The sequence below is a fragment of the Meleagris gallopavo genome, chromosome 1 (assembly GCF_905368555.1).
Source record: "Meleagris gallopavo chromosome 1, MGAL_WU_HG_1.1, whole genome shotgun sequence".
Taxonomy (NCBI): Eukaryota; Metazoa; Chordata; class Aves; order Galliformes; family Phasianidae; genus Meleagris; species Meleagris gallopavo.
The window spans coordinates 185,561,878-185,580,565 of record NC_139404.1 but is presented as its reverse complement, the minus strand read 5'-3'; the positions used below and the strand labels follow the sequence as shown (position 1 = coordinate 185,580,565).

The 18,688-nt window shown below is 38.1% G+C and overlaps 2 protein-coding genes across 2 annotated transcripts in view; one reads left to right on the top strand and one right to left on the bottom strand.

Moving 5' to 3' along the window:
* Positions 1-18,688, top strand: part of TYR (tyrosinase) — a 47,764-nt gene that overhangs the window by 1,908 nt on the left and 27,168 nt on the right. Inside the window, exon 2 of the mRNA XM_003203534.5 lies at positions 10,957-11,173. Within this exon, the coding sequence (XP_003203582.1) occupies positions 10,957-11,173 (217 nt within the window). The remainder of the gene's footprint in view (positions 1-10,956; positions 11,174-18,688) is intronic.
* The window catches only part of NOX4 (NADPH oxidase 4), a 173,710-nt gene continuing 159,808 nt past the window's right edge, over positions 4,787-18,688 (bottom strand). The window contains exons 21-23 of the transcript XR_014881130.1: positions 11,372-11,493; positions 9,543-9,881; positions 4,787-5,344 (exon numbers count right to left, since the gene is read on the bottom strand). The gene's annotated coding sequence lies outside the window, so the exon portion shown is untranslated. The remainder of the gene's footprint in view (positions 5,345-9,542; positions 9,882-11,371; positions 11,494-18,688) is intronic.

Below are 18,688 nucleotides of genomic sequence, written 5' to 3'. Positions count from 1 at the left end.
GTCTAGTCCTGTAAACTCATGCATTCCCATCTTCTCGCTAGCAGACCTATTTTAGGATGTTCTCTGGCACAAATTTTGTATGTATTATATAAATACATATATATGTAAACATACATACTATGTTAAATGTATGTGTATAATTATATTTAGTTGTCCCCCTCACAGGTACTTTTCAGGGACCATTTCTAGGTGGCTGTTTGTATGAAATTACACTCTTCAGGAAACTAAGATGTTGTGTTTTATTTTTAGCATAGCTATGGATTATTTCATGCTGTTTGGTCTGATTTTGGGTTTGGAAAGAGGAAATGGACTCAGTGATCCTTATAGGTCCCTTCCAATTTGAGATATTCTGCGATCCTGTAATTTGGTCTCAGTGCCCAGGAACATTCCTGGCCACATATATTTTAGCCATAGACATAAAATAAATAGAGTCAAAAAACATGTATTTTTATCTCATATGTAAAGATTATCCTTATTTCTAATAGTATGAATCAAGATGAACTCTACTGACTAAATTGGACTGCATTACCAGAATGAAGTGGATCTGATCCCGGTCTGTGCTCAACTAAATAGAGAGTTACAGGAAATGGTACAAGTGTTAACGTGGAATAAATGAAACTAGAATTGAGCTGGCTATATTTGTCAAGTGGAGCTTTCAGTGCAATGTACCGGATGAGATAACCAAAGCAGTAGGAGGCAGGTTGTATAAAGGAATCAGCAAGCTGCTAGCAATGTTTTCTAAAAGCCCTGGAGGGATCGGATAGTTAGATTTAGCTCTCTTTTTCAAAGATATTATTAACCATATCCAAATTCTTAGAACTTCTCCATCCTAGAAATAAGTACCCAGATGCTTTACCAGTCGCAGTGAATATATTTAAGAATTAGTCAGTTTCTAACTTTTCATTTAAGGTTATTGTCATAGATATATTCTGGAAACAAACACATTTTATGAAATCAGTGGCTTTAAAAACACGTATATTTTATAACTTCAGTAGGCACAACAATGAATATTGTTCTATATTTAAAACACATTCAGTGTCAGTGTCTATGAGTAAAAGCACCTAAGTTCTTTGATGAAGCTTTCAAAGTCATTTCTGAAAGTGAATGTTTATCACTTATATTTTTCAGCCATTTCTGGAAATGTTATACTTTCCAAAGTAGCTTCCAGTTTCCAAAATAGCACAATTTTAAATTCAAAGGGGGTTATTCAACTTTAACATCCACTATCAGCTGCCTCATCTAGGAAAGAATGACCGAGATTGAACAGAGTGGCATTTTCAGTCAGTGAGCTTGGGGTGAAGATGCATAACTAACTGATATTTCTTTATTGGCATTGAATCCAATTTTTAACACTTGCTGACGATGGAATAACTTAGTTGATGCAGTTGCTTTAAATAGCAAAAAATAAGAGATTAGAATCTCACTCCAGAAAATTAGAAGGAAACAAACACAGCCTTAGCTTCAACCACAAAGCATAGATCTGCTGCAGAATATGTTGATTATCTAAGCTCTGTAGATAAACAAGAGGATTTTAAAAAAAAAAAAAGAGAGAGAGAGAGAGGAAGAGAGAGAGAGAAGAGGAAAATCAAGAAATGTGTAGGAATTTAGGCTTTTAATAAGCATACAGATTAAAAAGAGGGCAAGAGAAACCTCTTGAATAACAAGTCTGAAATGTAGTGTCCTTTTACAATATTAAGTCTTTTTCTAAAACATAACAAAACAATGTCTGCTACAGGAGGAAATTTTGCTCAAGATACAGTTATGGAAATATTTTAAAAAGGCAAAGTGTCTATTTGCAGAACAGCATCTATCTTTTTTTTAATCCCTAAAGAAAGGAGAAAATACTTTATTCCATTGAGAAGTTGCCATGGCAACATGGATACCCATGAATACATGCTGAAATTCTTGCTTTCCCCTCACTTTTATTTGGCACACTGCTGTTACCACTTAGCTGACTGAATTATCAGTCCACATTTTCCTCATGTTTACCACCTAAGTGAAACTTTTGATTCCTGCCTCTGTTTTAACCAGAAAGTCTACCAGGGATCTTTAGTGGTTTTGTTTGTTTGCTTCTTTCTTTAGAGTGCTTTAGAGTGGGTAGAAAGGATTTTCCTATGCTTTCAGCTACTTGCTTTTGATGATTCAAATGTTCTATTTAGATTTATTTAGGACTGCATAGCACCTTTACCAAGTTTTATAATTCCACACCAATTTATCAGAAGTCAAGGTGGGGAATGCAGCTCTTCCATGACATTTTGAGAGTTTTATGTTTTACTGTTCATTTCTATAATTATTCAAGCTAATGAATTTGCTAAAGAAATAATTATGATGCCTTGCTTAAATAGCAGTGGGTTAAATTCCACTCTCCTCTACACCAGAGACAATTTGAGGAAATTACTGAAGTCAATGGAGCTACAAATATAAATATAAATAAGTAAATACCTAAGTAAATTTTAAAAGCCTTCTGCAATTAAAAGCAGAATATTTCTGCTGGCATTTAGCATCAGAGTTCTGGGGTTATCCTCTATGTGCTAGACAAGCAATGAAGAAAATAATGCAGGAGAATATAAATGCTGTTTTAGATTTGTAGTTGTGCAACCAGGCTGACTTTATTCTTCATCCCTTGAATTTTCTCTCTCCTAAAAGAAAATTTATTTGTGAGAAGTAATTGCATAGCGTGGAGGACTGCCTACTCTCAGCTGTGGTGGTGCAAGCCTGGAGCCAACTCTTTGATGCAAGCACCAAGAATTTTCCTTAGCACTTCTTTCTGTATCGTTCTGAAGGACTACAAATGGAAAGATACTACAAATGGGAAATAAGTTCCAAAAATACCAAGTGGATACAAGGCTCTTGAACTAATAATGGCAGTACTTTAGATCCATTACCTGGAAATATGACTTGATAAGAAATAATAATTTCTGTTATTCAGGCACTGTTACTTAATTCTAAGCACAGCTTATCATGGAGCTGTACTGCTAGTTGAATAATTTGAGGGAATCATTTGAAGCACTGTTTTCTGTCCACCTTTAAAAATGGAAATCAGCTTAGGTTGGAGGGGACCTTAAAGATCAGCTCATCCAACCCCCTTGCCACATGCTAACAGTCAGCCACTGGATCAAGCTCCCCTGGGCCCCATCCAACCTAGCCTAGAATGCCTCCAAAGATGGGGCATCCACAGCTCTCTGGGCACCCTGTCCCAGCGCCTCACCATTCTCTGAGTAAAAAATTTCTTCCTAACATCTAACTTAAATCTACCTTATTTTAGTATAAAGCCATTCCCTCCTGTCCTATCACTTTTGGACTGTGTGAAAAGTCAGTTTCCCTCTTGCTTGTAAGCACCCTTCAAGTACTGGTGGGCCACAATGAGGTCTCCAAAGAACCTTCTCCTCTCCAAGACAAACAGGCCCAACTCCCTCAACCTTTCTTCATAGGAGAGGTGCTCTAGCCCTTTGATCATCCTCATGTCCTCCTCTGGACCAGTTCCAACACCTGCACATCCTTCCTATACTGGGCACCCAAGACTTGGACACAGTACTCCAGTTGGGGACAGGGCAGAGGAGAGATGGACAATCACCTCTCTCTGATGGTCTTTTGATGCAGCCCAGGATGCAGTTGGCCTTCTGGGCTGTAAGAGCACACTGCTGGCTCATGTCTACCATTTTGTTCTTTGGGAGCCCCAAGTCCGTTTCTGCAGAATTCCTCACAATGAGTTCTTCACCCTGACTGTACTTGTATCTGGGATTGCCCCAACCCAAGTGCAACACTTGGCACTTGGTCTTGTTAAACCACATTAGATATTTGTGTGCCCACTTTTCAAGCATGTCCAGGTGGTTTCCTGCCTCATCATCCTGATTTCTTATGCTGGAGGATGGAGAGCTCTTGTGCTCTCAGGAAGGCATTCTTAGGGTGCCACCAGCTATGTTATGTTTCTTTGTCCCCATGTAGAGTTTTCCAGGTGATTTCATCCAACAACTCTTTATACAGCCTGAAGTTCGCTCTCCTGAAGTTCAGGGTCTTGATTCCATTCTTTGCCAAGCCTGAGTTCCTCGAGATCACAGATTTGACCAGGGCATGGTCACTGCAGCCTGGGCTACCTCCAATCTTAATATCTTTAAAATTCTCCTCTATGTTGGTGAGCAATAGGTCCAGCACTTCTTCACCTCTTGTCGGTCTGTCCAATACTTGAACTAGGAAGTTATCATCAATGGACTTCTGGGGGCAAAATTCTTTTCCCTGAAGACCCAGGTTTACCCCACTGGTAGCCATCAAGCCAGGTGTCAAGCAAACCATCTAATGATCAAAAAAGTCAAAATTCCTGCAGTGGTACCAGCGTCTTAGCCTCTTATTTATCAGATGGGTTTTCCTGGTCCTCTCAGTATCCATCAGAGCCACAGAAAGGATAGAGAAAAATATCACCTGTATCCTCTCTCCATCCACTGGCTTTCAAGTCTCCTGTGATCCCTTTTGATAGCCCTCAGGCTTCACTCATGAGGGATAACAATCAGAGGGGCAAGCCAGACTAGGGAATCTCCTAGAAATGTCCCTTACCTAGGCCTTGGGGAGACAGCATACTTCCCTGCAGCTAGGGTCTGGCTGACAGATGAGGCCCTCTTTTCCTCTTAGAATGGAGTCATCCATGGCAATTGCCCTTCTTTACTTTCTGGTGGAGAAAGTCTTGAGGCATGGAGTTGACGTCCTCGCCTTTGACAACATCCTGGGTGGACATTCCTCTGTACCCTCATTTATCCATTCCTCGAGTTCTAGAGCCTCAAACCTCTGGCAGAAACAATTAGAAATAGGAACACCACAAACCTAACAATTCTTAAACAAGCCACAGCAAGTGCATCCAGTTGGGCTTCCTCTGCCTTTTAATGTCATTGTAATCTGAAAGTAACTCTACAGGATCATGAGATTGGATACTGACCAGTAGTTGGCTCTTCTCAGTATGTTTTCTCAGTTTCTCTAGCATATATTTTTCTGTTATGTACCGAGAAAAGAGCTGCAAAGATGGTGAAGGGCCTAGAGGGGAAGATATACGAGGAGTGGCTGAGGACCCCTCATTTGTTCAGCCCAGAGCAGAGGAGGCTGAGAGGAAGTCTCATGGAGACTACAGCTCCTCATAGGGAGCAGAGAGGTGACAGGAAAGCAAGAGGGAGCAAGGGAAAGGATCTGCTCCAGAGGGCTGTGGGCATGGAACAGCAGGAATGGCCTCAAGCAGCTGGAATTCAAGGAGTATTTGGACAACATTCTCAGACACTGGGTTTGGGTCTGATTCCTTTGTGGAACCCAGAGTTGGACACGATAATCCTTGTGGGTTACTTCCAATTTGGGTCGTTCTACAGTTCTGTGGAAAAACAAACAAACAAAAAAACAATACTCAAAGGTACAGAAAGTAATAGCTACTGAATTTCACAAAAATGCATTTTCTTTCTTTTTATTTATTTGTAATTCACCAGAAAAAAATCCTACTTATAGAAAGATGGGTCTGAGAATTTGTGATGGACACACATACAGCAACACTGAGAGGGCACAACTTGGAGACAGAGAGATCAGGGAATCATAGTCTGTCGAGCCAGAAAGACTTTATGAGTATTGCAGCCCTAATTGATAGCAGAGTTTTCTATTCCTCCCCAGCAACATTTTGAAGTGTTGACTGCAATGTAAGTTATCCACCAGTTTTGGGCTGCCTCTGAGCAAATAGACAATACTCATCAACTTATTCTGGAGGCTGAGAAAATACCTTGCAGGACCTGGGTTTGTTTTAGAGGTGTCACTTTACATTTGTCTCATCTATTTGTAGCCTTCAGTCTCATAGCTCTTCCAGTTAATGCTTATGTTGGAAGGGTCACAGAGATAATTAATGACCTTTCACTTGCATAAAGAATGCATATAAAGATTTTTACAATTTCTTCGAAATTTTAATTTACAAATTGTCTTCCTTCTTTGTCTGTTTTATCTTCTCATTTTTGCCAACATTCAGAAGTGCATTAAGAATTAGGTATAAATATACACAATCTCTTAGAAACCATTTGGGCTGCTATAGACACAGCACCTGCTAAAGTGCTGCCTATTAAAGTAATCTCCCAAAGTACAGTTTGTTCTATTGTAGATTTGGGGATTTCTCTGTATTCTTCCTCTTTGGTGAAGAAATGCCTGAGCTTTGCCACTTAATTAAGATTAGATTATGTCTTACAATTATGCCTACTAACCATGTCTCTCAATGCCACATCTCCACATTTCCGGAACACCACCAGGGTCAGTGACTTCACTACCTCCCTGGGCAGCCTGTGCCAGTGCATAAACACTCTTTCTGAGAAGAAATTTTTCCTAATATTCAACCTGAATCTCTCCTGGTGCAACTTGAGGCCATTCCCTCTAATTCTATCTCTAGTTACGTGGGAGAAGAGGCCAATCCCCACCTCACCACAACCCCCCTTCAGCTAGTTGTAGAGAGTGATAAAGTCTCCCCTCAGATTCCTCTCCTCAGGACTGAATGATTCCAGTTCCCTAAGCTGTTCCCCGTAAGATTTGTGCTCCAGACCCCTCACAGCTTCGCTGCCCTTCTCTGGACACATAACAGGGCCTCAATGTCTTTCTTGTAGTGAGGGACCCAAAACTGAACACAGTACTGGAGGTGTGGCCTCACCAGAGCTGAGTACAGAGGGATGACCAGATGCAGCAAAGGACGGCTTGGAAATGCCCTTTTCTTAGCCCTGGGAGAGGCATGATGTGCCCCACAGGCAAGTGGTTGCTCTGGCTGCACTCCAAACTGTTATTTTATGCTGTATTAACCTGGAGCATAGAACCACAAAAACATGATACATTTTCCAGACAGGGGTAGATTTGTGGTTTGTGAGCTCATAGGAGGAACAGAGTTAGGAACTGGCTCTCTGAGGAAGCAGTATGCAGTGGTGTAGATTCAATTCTTAGTGGCTGCGCTTCCTCAGCAACCAAAGCAATTTCAGATCACTTTTTCAGTGAGCAGCCATTTCAACACCCAAGAAAGCTATTCACAAACTTTTCCAGGTGTTCAGGTATATGTTACAGGTACTGCATGTTTCTATGTAATAAGCAAAAATAATTTGTCACTCAAAACTCCAAAGCTTTGAATTTAAAAGTGGTAGATAAAAGACTGAACTTTGCCAAAAGTTTCCTTTTACTTCAGCCCAGGGGCTGGCCTGTGCAAGCAGGAGCAAACTAAACAGCAGCAATGCTTCTGCACATTTACAGCCTGTTCTCTAAGAAATGATACAAAGACCTGTGCAGAAGATCTCAGCTGCAGTGCACCAGGGGATTTGTGTGTGTGTGTGTGTGTGTGTGTGATACAAAGCCCATGAATGTTGCTGTGCATTCTGGACTGCCATCTACTGGTGTTTGCTCTGCTTATTGCTTATATAAGTTGTTCCTCAGAGAATCTTTGTAACGATTCCTGTGGAGACAGTGGATTTGTGCATGCAGACACTAGATGCAGTTTGAATGTAAGGCTTTGTTCAGGGTGAACAGAGAAATTTGCTCAGAACTTTTCCAAAATGGAATACAAAATGTGCTTAAAGAGCATTTTTTTAGTAAAAAGACCTTATACTGAATGGAAAAAAAAGGCAATTCTGTGACCTATTTTGTGTTAACATTATGCAGATTAAATCCAGAAGGATAAAAAAAAAGATACTTTTGACTGTTCTATGTGCTGTTACTATTAACACTTCACCTGACTGATAAAACAGCAAATAATATTTTCAGGATAGAACTATAACTTGTAACACCTAAATCACACCTTTATGGAAAAGCGCCCAAGCTCATTTTACAGCCAGACTTCAGTGTTTGGTTCAGGGCAGGAAGGGCACAGTTAAGCATTTTCATTCCTGCCCCTTATGTGGGCATTTCATGATCATTCACTACCAGATGCCTTACAGCATCTTGCTTCTGTTCAGTTAGTTAACAGGGGCTACACAGAGACACAAATTGAATAAAAAAATAACACTTTAGGCATTTATAAGCCTCCTAACATTGAGTGTAGTTAAATCACACTAAAAACAAACAAACAAAACAACGGGGAGATGTTCTTTCATTTAGATATATTTGAGCTCATGCTTGAAGGCTCTCTGAGTGTCTGAGATGCCAGTTGTGAAAGCAATGCATGATTCCTCTTTATGATGGGTAGGATTAGATCTCTGGGTGGTGGGCAGAAGATGAAAAGACAAGAGATGACAAGGCAGCAAAGCCAGGAGAGGCTCTACGAAAGGACTGGAGAAAACCAAGCTAGAAAGAAAGCTTTTGTGATTGCAATTTCTGAGCCAAGTGCTGACTGGGAAAAAGAGTTGAGATCCACCAGGCAAGGCTCACTGGTTTTCTTCACTAGTGCATTTATAGGGACTTCAGATTGTGTATTCTTCATAAGCAAAAAAATTACTATAACGTCTCCCACATGAATCATCCCCCTGCTTTCCTTTTAACTTTGGTTGAACTTCATCAGAGTAATCAGAAAACAGTCATCAAAACAGCTGTATAACTGTGTTTTGTGTTTTCAAGTGTAGGTCTCTCCATCTTGCTACCCCTTCCTTCTTGGTGAAATCTGAAAATAAATTTCTTGGAAGCACAATCCTCAGGAGAGCTGCCAAGAGAAATTGAGTTCTGTGTGTGTTAAACCCTGATGGACAATAACCTTCAGCCTCCAAGGGCACTTTAGCAGTTTTAATATACCGGGGCAAATTTTAGTTAACAGAGCAGTCTCAATGGATAAATTTCTCTGATAAGCTTTCTTATCTTCTCAAAAAAAAAAAAAAGAGGAATTTATTCATGAGATTCATATGATTCATATTCATAAGAAGCTTATCATTTAAGAACTCCAGATCCTTAAGAAATCTAGGTTATATCACCAGCTCTGTCACACATTTTCTATGAATTCGTGGACAAATCACTTAGAAAAGTATTCTTCTCATCTCCTTCCAGTCATCCAAAAGTTTGTTAGGCTGTGAAGCATGTTGCCTTTGACTCCGTCTTAAGTGACTTCAGAGGCATATCCATGCCTCCAGGGTGTGATTCATCCCATCCTAATGCAGGAACAGAACATTAAGCAGAACATTTAATTTTGCTTTCCTTGCTAACTGCAGTCCAGAGACTGTTCCCACATTGATTTTTTTTACACACTTTCTTTCACTGTCTTAATCAATGGAGAGAGCTTGGCACCCCTGGAAGTAAGTACATCTCGGTTACCAGATATCTGGTTTGGGAGGGCTAATCACACTCTGGAGATGCCTCTCTCTGTTGATTGCAGAGGTTGCCCTAAAGTGTTTCTTCATTCCTGGCTATTTGTACACAATTAGCAGTGGCAAAGTAAATGTCCCATTCACTTCTTTCCGTAACAGAGAACCTCACATTTCCTCCAACTCATTCAATGCAAATATGATGCTTTCAACCACCTTCTCCATTGTTTCAGTCATTGAAACAAGGATACACTTCCAAGATGAAAAACTTTTGAATGTATATCACTCAAAATTAAGACTTTTTCTTTCTCCACGCAATTTCTCACTAATTACATTGATTACCTGCTAATCACAGAATCCTATTTGGAGAGATCTCTAGAGTTGTTTGGAGGCATTTTGTTTTGGTCACTTTTTTGTTTGTGGTGTTGTTGTTTGTTTGTTTGAAGAAAAAAATGTCAAGCATTAGATAGCAGATTTGGTTTGGACTCTCAACCTCTCCTGAGGTGCCAATGAAACAGCTCCTGGAAGTTTTGAGCTGCTGTTGCTCTTTTTGGTAAATGCATCAACTGTACCACCAGGTAGGACCTCCAAATCATCTAACATTATCTTCTGCTTGTTACTGTGTCATTACATTTTCCTCCATCCTGCATTCTCCATCCTGACTCCCTGCCAGGCAATATCCTGAATATAAAGTAGAAATATTTGTTAGACCATGTACAAACTTCCTATGGGTTTATTTTAAAAGAACTTATATATATATATATATATAAATTTCTCCTTCTTATTCCCATTATTTTTCTGGTCAAGCAGTGGATGCAATGAGATCTGGTGTATGAAAGCTTTCTTCAGGTTAAGTTCTTGTGACTTTAAAAGGAAGCTAGCAGCACCTGAGTAACATAGTCTGTGTGGCCACTTTTAACCTATGGCAAATGTGAAGGAGTTTGACTCATAATTAACTGTATATCACATGAATTTACACTGATCTACCTTGCTTGTTCAGGAGTCTCAGATTGAACTGGAAGTTACCATTCCCAGTCATGTGACAGTTATCTCATAAATAATGACTTGTTATGTCATAGAACTTTGCTTCTGAATCCAGATTATGGCAGTATTTAATACTTTTCCAATATCCATGAACACAACACCTCAGATTTTGATATATGTTCATCTTCTTGTGAAGAACATAGTATTTTCTCATTTTGTACATAAAAAATCACCAAGATACAGTGAAACAAAGTGATTTGTCCATTTAGTTTGACAAAGCACAGATAGATATTTTCAGACCAAATTACAATTGTTTTTATGTTCCAAGTCAACAATTTTCTCCTTTACTGCATAGAGAGACAAGTTCATGATTATGGCTTTGTTCAGTAGTCTGTTGAAGCCAAAAGCCTCCTCTTTGCAACTGCAGCAAAAGGTTTAACTATGTTTGAATCCTGCTACACTGATTGATAACACTGAATTTAACTTTTGTGAGTTTCCAAGCGCAAAAAAGGTGACACATTAGCCCACATGGACAGTCACTGGTGCATTATTTCAAAATTTGCACCATAGTACGGTGATGTTTTCTATGAAATATCTTCTTGTATTAAAATATTACATAGACAATTTTAAAATAAATATGTATTCTTGCAACAACCTTACTACATCGTGTATTTCCTTCACTTCTTCCTAATATAGTAATCAAAGTATCTCTTTGTTTGTTTTTCCATTTTTTTTAAACTGCAACTTTGCTAATAGAAAGTGTTTTATACAGGTAATCTGCACTCGATCTGAAGAGTACAACAGCCAGCAGGCTTTATGCAATGCCACTAGTGAAGGGCCTATACTTCGAAATCCTGGAAACAATGACAAATCAAGGACCCCAAGGCTCCCATCTTCATCAGAAGTCGAATTTTGTCTGTCACTCACTCAGTATGAATCTGGATCCATGGATAAAATGGCCAATTATAGCTTCCGAAACACTTTGGAAGGTAAGGCTTTATTCTGCTATGACACTTCTGTCAGTAACTTGATTGTCTCTGGGATTGCAGCCTTTAAATTTTGGACGTTTTTAGCTAATTTCATTATGCATAACTCATAATTATATAACATAACATACTATAATGTAAAATAGTATAAATATATATTGTAATATACCATATATAATTATAAAATAATAACATACTTACTCCAAGGAACATACAGGAAGTACTATGTTAAAATATTGAGAGCGCAGACTAGACCAGACCTTAAATCCATCTATTATGAGACATTGTTTCAACAATAGTCAGTACCAGGCACAGAAATATATCTGCATAAAAACAGATAAAAACAGATAATCTAATAACCTACTTTCCCATGATTGCAACCATGTCCATGCAGACTGCAGGATTATCCTGAGACTGTACTGAATGTCAAGGGTCGAAAGAAGATGCTGCCACTTGGACTGTATACATGCATTCAGCAACTCGTAGCAGGCTTCATCCCAGAACGTAAGGATTAAGGATAACATTACACCTTGAGCATTAATCACAGAATCATAGAATGGTTTGGGTTGGAAGAGACCTTTAAGATCATCTAGCTCCAACCTTCTGCTATAGGCAGGGACACCTCCCTCTAGATCAGGTTGCTCACAGTTCCATCCAGCCTGGCCTTGAATGTTCCAGGGAGGGGCCATCCATACCTCACTGGGCAACCTGTTCCAGTGTCTCACCACCCTCACAGTAAAGGATTTCTTTCTAATATCTAGTCTAACTTCAGCATCTTTTGCTGAAGTGTTTAGTAATTCATCTCAGTTATCTAATTAGCCAATCCATTATAAAGGTTCCTAATTTGCTGATAAACGAGGATTCTTTTGTAAATAGAATAGTTATTCTTAATTATCTATCGACCCAATCTCTTTCAAAACTTGCTAAATCGCTAGTAAACAAGGTTAGCACATTATAGTTACTAAAAACCATTACTTCTCTGCTGTATTATATATCTGCTGAATCAAATAGGCCATACTTTCATTGATATCCCAGAGATTTTACTTGCAAGGAACTACACAAGGACCAAAAAATACATTATAGACTTTGGTGTGAGGATAACAAAGCAAAGCTTTTAATTGTCTGGTATTACCCTTGACGCAGTATGCAATGCCATAAAGGGGAAAAAGAAAAAAAAAAAAAGAATCTGTTTCAGTACTAAAATAAATTAAAAAAATGTGGACGATGCATTCTGAAGACAAAAGAAAATACAGATATTTACTTACTCCAGCTTTAGACAGTTTTTGTTGACAGATGTGGTTTTTGCATTTGAAAAGAAAAAACAACTTAAGTTCAGGAAATAAAAAGGTGGCATAACCTTTTATACATTTTTTTCCACAACATATTTGAAAAAATGTGAAGAGTAAAAAAGGAAAAGTAGAGAAAAGGGAAATGAAATAAACAAAACACAAAATCATGAGTATTGCTGTTAGTATTGTAAACAAAACCAAAGGTACAGTGTATAGAGCCATAGAATCAAAATGGACCCTTCACTTTCAAAGGCTGAATTTCAGTGTCATGACTACTCATTAAATTGTACCTTGACCAGAGAAAGCACATACCCGTCCCAAAGAGGAAGCCAAGAAGTTATTTAAATTCTAAAACCAGAATCAGGGTTTTTGTCTCATTAATTTCTCATTCTTTTCTCTGCTGTCTCTTCCTCACATTAATGTCATGGCAGTCATGGCTGATCTTTATTAATATACTAGAGTCATCAGCCAAACACACTATGAAGAGATCAAATTTTAATCTGAACTGTGGCAATGTCTCTACATCCTGAAGAAACTCTTGTAGATCACATTTTCCTCGAAGTGAGCTTTCCTGTTCTGTGTAACAAATCTTTAGAACCTGAAGAATTCATATTTCTACTAAGATTGTGAAGCTCCAGCTTACTATCACTAGGGTAGGCATCAATGAGCTCTGATGGATTTAACGTGATTTAGATAATTCCTCCTATAAACCTGGGACAAAATGACGTCCTTGAGGATGAACACAAGCCAAGTATGATCCAGAAGCTTAGGTAGTTACAGAAGTAGCATCTTGGACATAGCGTTACATGATCTCTGGATGCATCCATTTAGCCTATAGCCAGGATAGAGTGAATTTATGTCTGGGAAATCCTGTTAAGAAAGTCATGTTTCCTGTAGTCCAACTCCCAGTGCCCTTACCATATTGTTTTATAACTTTAATAGCCTAGCTGAAGGAGCTCTATCTACAGTTCTCCAGAGCTGTTATGAAAGAAAATGAAGTTCAATAGAGTGCAGAAATAGCTCCTCCTTTTAGCCTGAACTATCTAAAAACTAGCTAGTCCTAAAATCAGTTTGCTGTTTGTTTCGTAAAAGGCATTTTTAACTCATTCTCCTGAAAATTATTACCAAAAATTGCTGAAGAATAGGACATTCCTTTCCCATACAACTATCATTACCCTCTTTAGTGCTTTCACAATGAAAATTGTTTCAGACCATTGATTTTAGTTTTTAATTAAGATTCTGCTTCAAGAGCACCTTCAGGATTTTCTCTGAGTGTGTTCCTCATTCTCTTAAAACGCATTAAAATTGAAAAGTAACAGTAATTAAAAAGTGAGAGTTCCAGAATACTAGCCAGATCTTGTCCATCAAATGGAGTTACTGCCTTCCTGTCTGCAAAAGTTGAATAGGATATATAATACGAGACTTCTGAATACTTTGAGAGCTTTTCTATTCCAGTATGGAGTTAACTTGTTTTAAGACACATTTTTTTTCCCATTGAGGTGATTTTTAAGCTGAATTATTTCGACACTTAAGTTGACACCTCAGGTCCATAAACATTTCAGTTTATTCAACTAAAGACAATGAAGTTCAATACCTAGTCAAAAATACATGGCTAAGATTGAAACAGACAGTAGGAAGTCCTTTACTGAAAAAAAACAACAACAACAAACGAACAACAACAACAACAAAAAACACACAATGAATAAATAAAGATACATTTTGGTAGCTCTTTTCTTACAAATGATCTGCTTCATTTTACAGATGCCAAAATGAGACTGCTAATTTGCTTTTGTTGTGCTATACTGTAATGGCATTCTTACATATTTGCTAACAGTTCATAGATCCTAGCATTTATTTCCTTTTCTAAGTGGAAATCTTTTAAATCCTTCTTTACTGGTTTACCCAAGTTTGTGCCAATACAACCAAGGTCAAATTCTGATTTCTTCTAGACCCAAAATAAATCCAAAGTAACTCCATTTCCTTTAGTGGTCTTACTTTAGATTTACAAAAGATGACCAGAACCAAGCTAATGATTCTAATGGAGTGGCTCTTGATTTACACCCATGTGAGATTTACTTCTCAACTTTAGTTCTGTAATGGAAAATAACTATGATCACTTAGAAGAACTGAGCACAAGATGAGGCCAGAGTATTCCAGACTTAGACATTATGCACTTCTGGACAAAACTTCATGCCCTTCCATGTCTGAGCATCCACGTGAACTGGAACAAGCACATTTTGACCATCTAAGAAGTAGTCATTAGCACCACACTGAATCTATGTTTGCCTGAGATGCAGACACAACTGATGTCAATTATGAGTAACCACAACAAATATATCAGCTAAGGTCAATAAAGTTCGTTAAAGCAACCACCCAGTGGAACTGAGCACTCAGCTTGTCCTCTCACTCTGGGACAGGGTAGTTTCTTGAGTGTATTCATGGCAATTTCAAATGAAAATCAATGCCTCTTAAGTTTCCACAAATTGACAAAATAATATTCTTTAGATTCTAAAACTCTGTATCACTTTGATTATTGATGAATTAATTCATGACACATGGTATCAAGTCAAACTATGCCATAGCAGTCCATTGTCTGACACAGTTATGTATCGTTACTCTTGTTCTGTCATGAAATAATGGAACAGAACATCAAGCACTTCAAAATGTAATTTCATTCTAATAGAACATCCTGTAAGATCCTATCCCGTGAGATATTTTCATCTGGAAAACTTTTATCAGTATTCTCACTAACAAAAAATGGTTTCTCAAAATGAAGTTTTCCAGCAGAAAACTTCTAATTAAAAAAGTTTTAGCCTACAGCCAACATCTCTCATCCAGCTTAAATTCTCAACCTCTGAGTAAAGTTGGCTGCACACTGAGAAAGTGCTGTCAAGTCACAGAGGGTCCTGAACAGATAACCAGAAAGACTGTTCATCTCAGATCACAGTGAAGTTCTACAAGAATCATTATAAGTAAAAACCCTAGGTGGTGATATGGTCTAAATTAGATAATCACAAACTTTCATTTGCTACAGCCTTTAGGCCAAATTCTGCAGATCTTGCAGTTGCTTCACTTTAAAGAGATTACAATAAAAACATTGCTTGAGAAAATATGTTTCCAATGGCTGAAAATCTCCACCAGCGTAAGTCAGAAAAACACCACTAGCTTCAAAGACCTGTAAAGATACGGTCTTAAAAGCTTTATATCTGTATCTTCTTTCCTGTTTTATGGTAGGTGCATTTGTCTGACCTGAGCTTCACTCAAATTTAGAAACCTTATTAAAGAAAGTGTCATCCCTGGCTGGAGTGGCACTATCTGTATCAGTCAGCTGCACTTGGATATGCAATATGCAAAGCGGAATTTGGCCTTTAAAGTCCCTGCTGCCCCAATAATAGGCCCAGAAAGTCATACAAAACTAAATTATATTTTTTAAGAATGTTTTGAGTTTTAAAAACAAAACACCAATAAATATCCCACAGACATCAGTAGTGCCACAGAGGTTAGGCAGTCCATTAAAATAATCATAGGAGAAAGGACTTCTGGAATGGTTCATCCATTTCTGTAGCACTGAAGGCTTCTAATGCTCTCCAAGGTCTGCATATCCTCCACTAAACATACTTACAGCACTTCAGACAGTGGCAAATGAGCACTTGAGGGAAACAGTACCTGCATGAAACACATAATGTTTCTCATTTGATAGATTATACAGGAATTTCTGTGGACTCTGACATTAGACAGTAAAATCTAAAGTTAGTATAGTTAAATTCTCTATTAAAAGACATATACTTAACCCACTGCATTTTTAATGAGAACCACCTGTATATCATCCTAAAAAGGTTAGGCAGCCTTAATTGTGAGTGACATGATTAGCTTCTCCTATAATAAACTTTGGGCTAACTCCTCATCTGATTTAATTTAGCCTGGTTCTACTGAAGTTGCTTAAACTTTATTGAATCATTGTTACTGATTTACAAGGTTATAAGTAGGAGCAGAATCGCATTTATAATCACTTACAAATATGATTCTTCTCTCACTGAAATCACTGGTAACACCTCAAGTCTCTTCAGTGATGTATGCCCTACTGGCTATTTCTAATACACCATAATTAAATGAGAACGTAGAAGGATGTCTGAGTGATTCAGCTTTCTATACTGGCTGGATGATTTAATAGCTCACTACCACCAGCTACAGACCTAATTCTCTGTGCAATTTCCTCAGTCCTCTAGTCAGTCACTCTCACCACCTTTTGGTACTGAGTATCATTGCATAAGATACTGCATGAGTATTCTGTCAGTTCAGTGAGTTAACTCAGTTCACAGAAGGGCTGAGAACAGCTGCATTCAGTACATGGGAGAGGATGGGAACACAAACCACAATGCAAAGCAGCTGGAAGGAGCTGCCCTATTCACAGGCAGTGATATCAGTTTGCCTGAAAGAAAAGATTAATACCCAGACAAATAAAATGAATTAATATCAAATTACAGTTTTATTCCTGCTAGCTTTAACGTTTGTATGGACTTTCCTAACTTCTCAAGGTGCACCTTTGAGAATGACTGAATGCACCTAACTAACTGGTAGATTGGATGTTGGGGTTATTAAAAGCATCCCAGTTACTTGTGAGCATACGATAATTGCAATAAATTGCTGAAATTCAGAAATTTCATGAAAGTTGACTAGAGCCAGAATGTTCTGTATATTTTTTTCTAAATTATTAGATAAAGTATTTGCAGTGCATTAAGAAATTTTTAAAAGTATCTAACGTCTGATACAAAACATACAATCATAGAATGGCTTAGGTTGGAAAGAACCTTAAAGATCATCAAAATCAAGTTGGAACTTAATGATCTTTGGAGTCCCTTGGACTTAGTTTGGAAGGGACCGCAAGGATCATAAAGTTCCAAGTTGAGCTTGATGATCTTTAAGGTCGTTTCCAACCTATGCCATTTTATGATTCTATGATCAAGCTCAATACCCCTGCCATGGTCAGGGTTGCCAACCACTAGATCTGTCCTTCTGCCTAGACCCTGCACAAATCTATCTCACCTTCAATATATTATAATGCAACTGAATATAAGTAAAAGAGTAGTTTCAGAATGATATACAGATGTATCTTTTTTCAGTTAAGATTCACAAAGATTCCCTGGTAAGGAGTATTGCTAAATCAACTAACTCCAGTGATCACCTGCTATGTCTATATGTAAGGAAGGCCAAAATTGTTGCAATCAATTCCTATCAATTCTGGTCAAAATGTTAACGTGCATTATTCTTCATAGCACCTTTAGAAATATATTTTATTCTGTGGGTAGTATAGCATTCCCTATCAGACAACTTCCTGTGGGCAAGATTTTCCCTTTGAGAAATTCTGCCCATGTTTATGTTCCCATGCGTCATCTTCAATAATCCTGTTCCACTTTGGATGTACTTGACACTTGCAATTATCTGTAAGCATTAACATGATTGTTGCTCTCTCCTAAATCCAGATTCACTTTACCTTGAAGTCTTTTCATCATAAGCCAACTCTACTTCCTCCAACTCTCCTGATTATGTTTTCTTCTCTGAATTACTTCGAATTGCTCAAAATCTTTTTCATAATATTGCCATGAAAAAGATAGACAGTTATTATTATATATTGATTCTTAGGTGTGACAGCTATTATTTGACCCTTAGTGTAATATATAAGCTTCATTTAGTATATAGTGAAGTACAGAAAAATGCTGCCCAGAGATATGGTGGATACCATCCCTGGAGGCATTCAAGGTCAGACTGGACAGGGCTTGAGGAACCTGGTCAAGCTGTAAGTGTCTGTTCATTGCAGGGGGTCGGACTAGATGGCCTTTAAGAATCCTTTCTCACTCAAATGCTTCTATGATTCTATGAAATTTCTTCAGGGCTTTTCTCCAAAAGATTTTGCTTGAAGAGGTTGCTAGACAAGGCAAAGCCTCATAAGGGAATTTAGAAGCACAAAGAGGTGAAAATTGCCCATTCGGCAGATCATTCTCAGTGGTGTCTAGGAGTCAAGTTTCCAAATTGACAGAATGTTATTTAGTAATAAAACATCAATGGCCATGTGTCAATCAATACCTTCTGTGAATCAAGAATTTCCCAGGGAGTTCTCTCTTTTTCCCATCTTTGATAAAATGTAACAATATTGGGAAAACACGGAGAAGCAGCACAATATGCATACTGCTCAAAGCCCTTTTTATTTGGTTATTGATTTTTAAAGATGTTT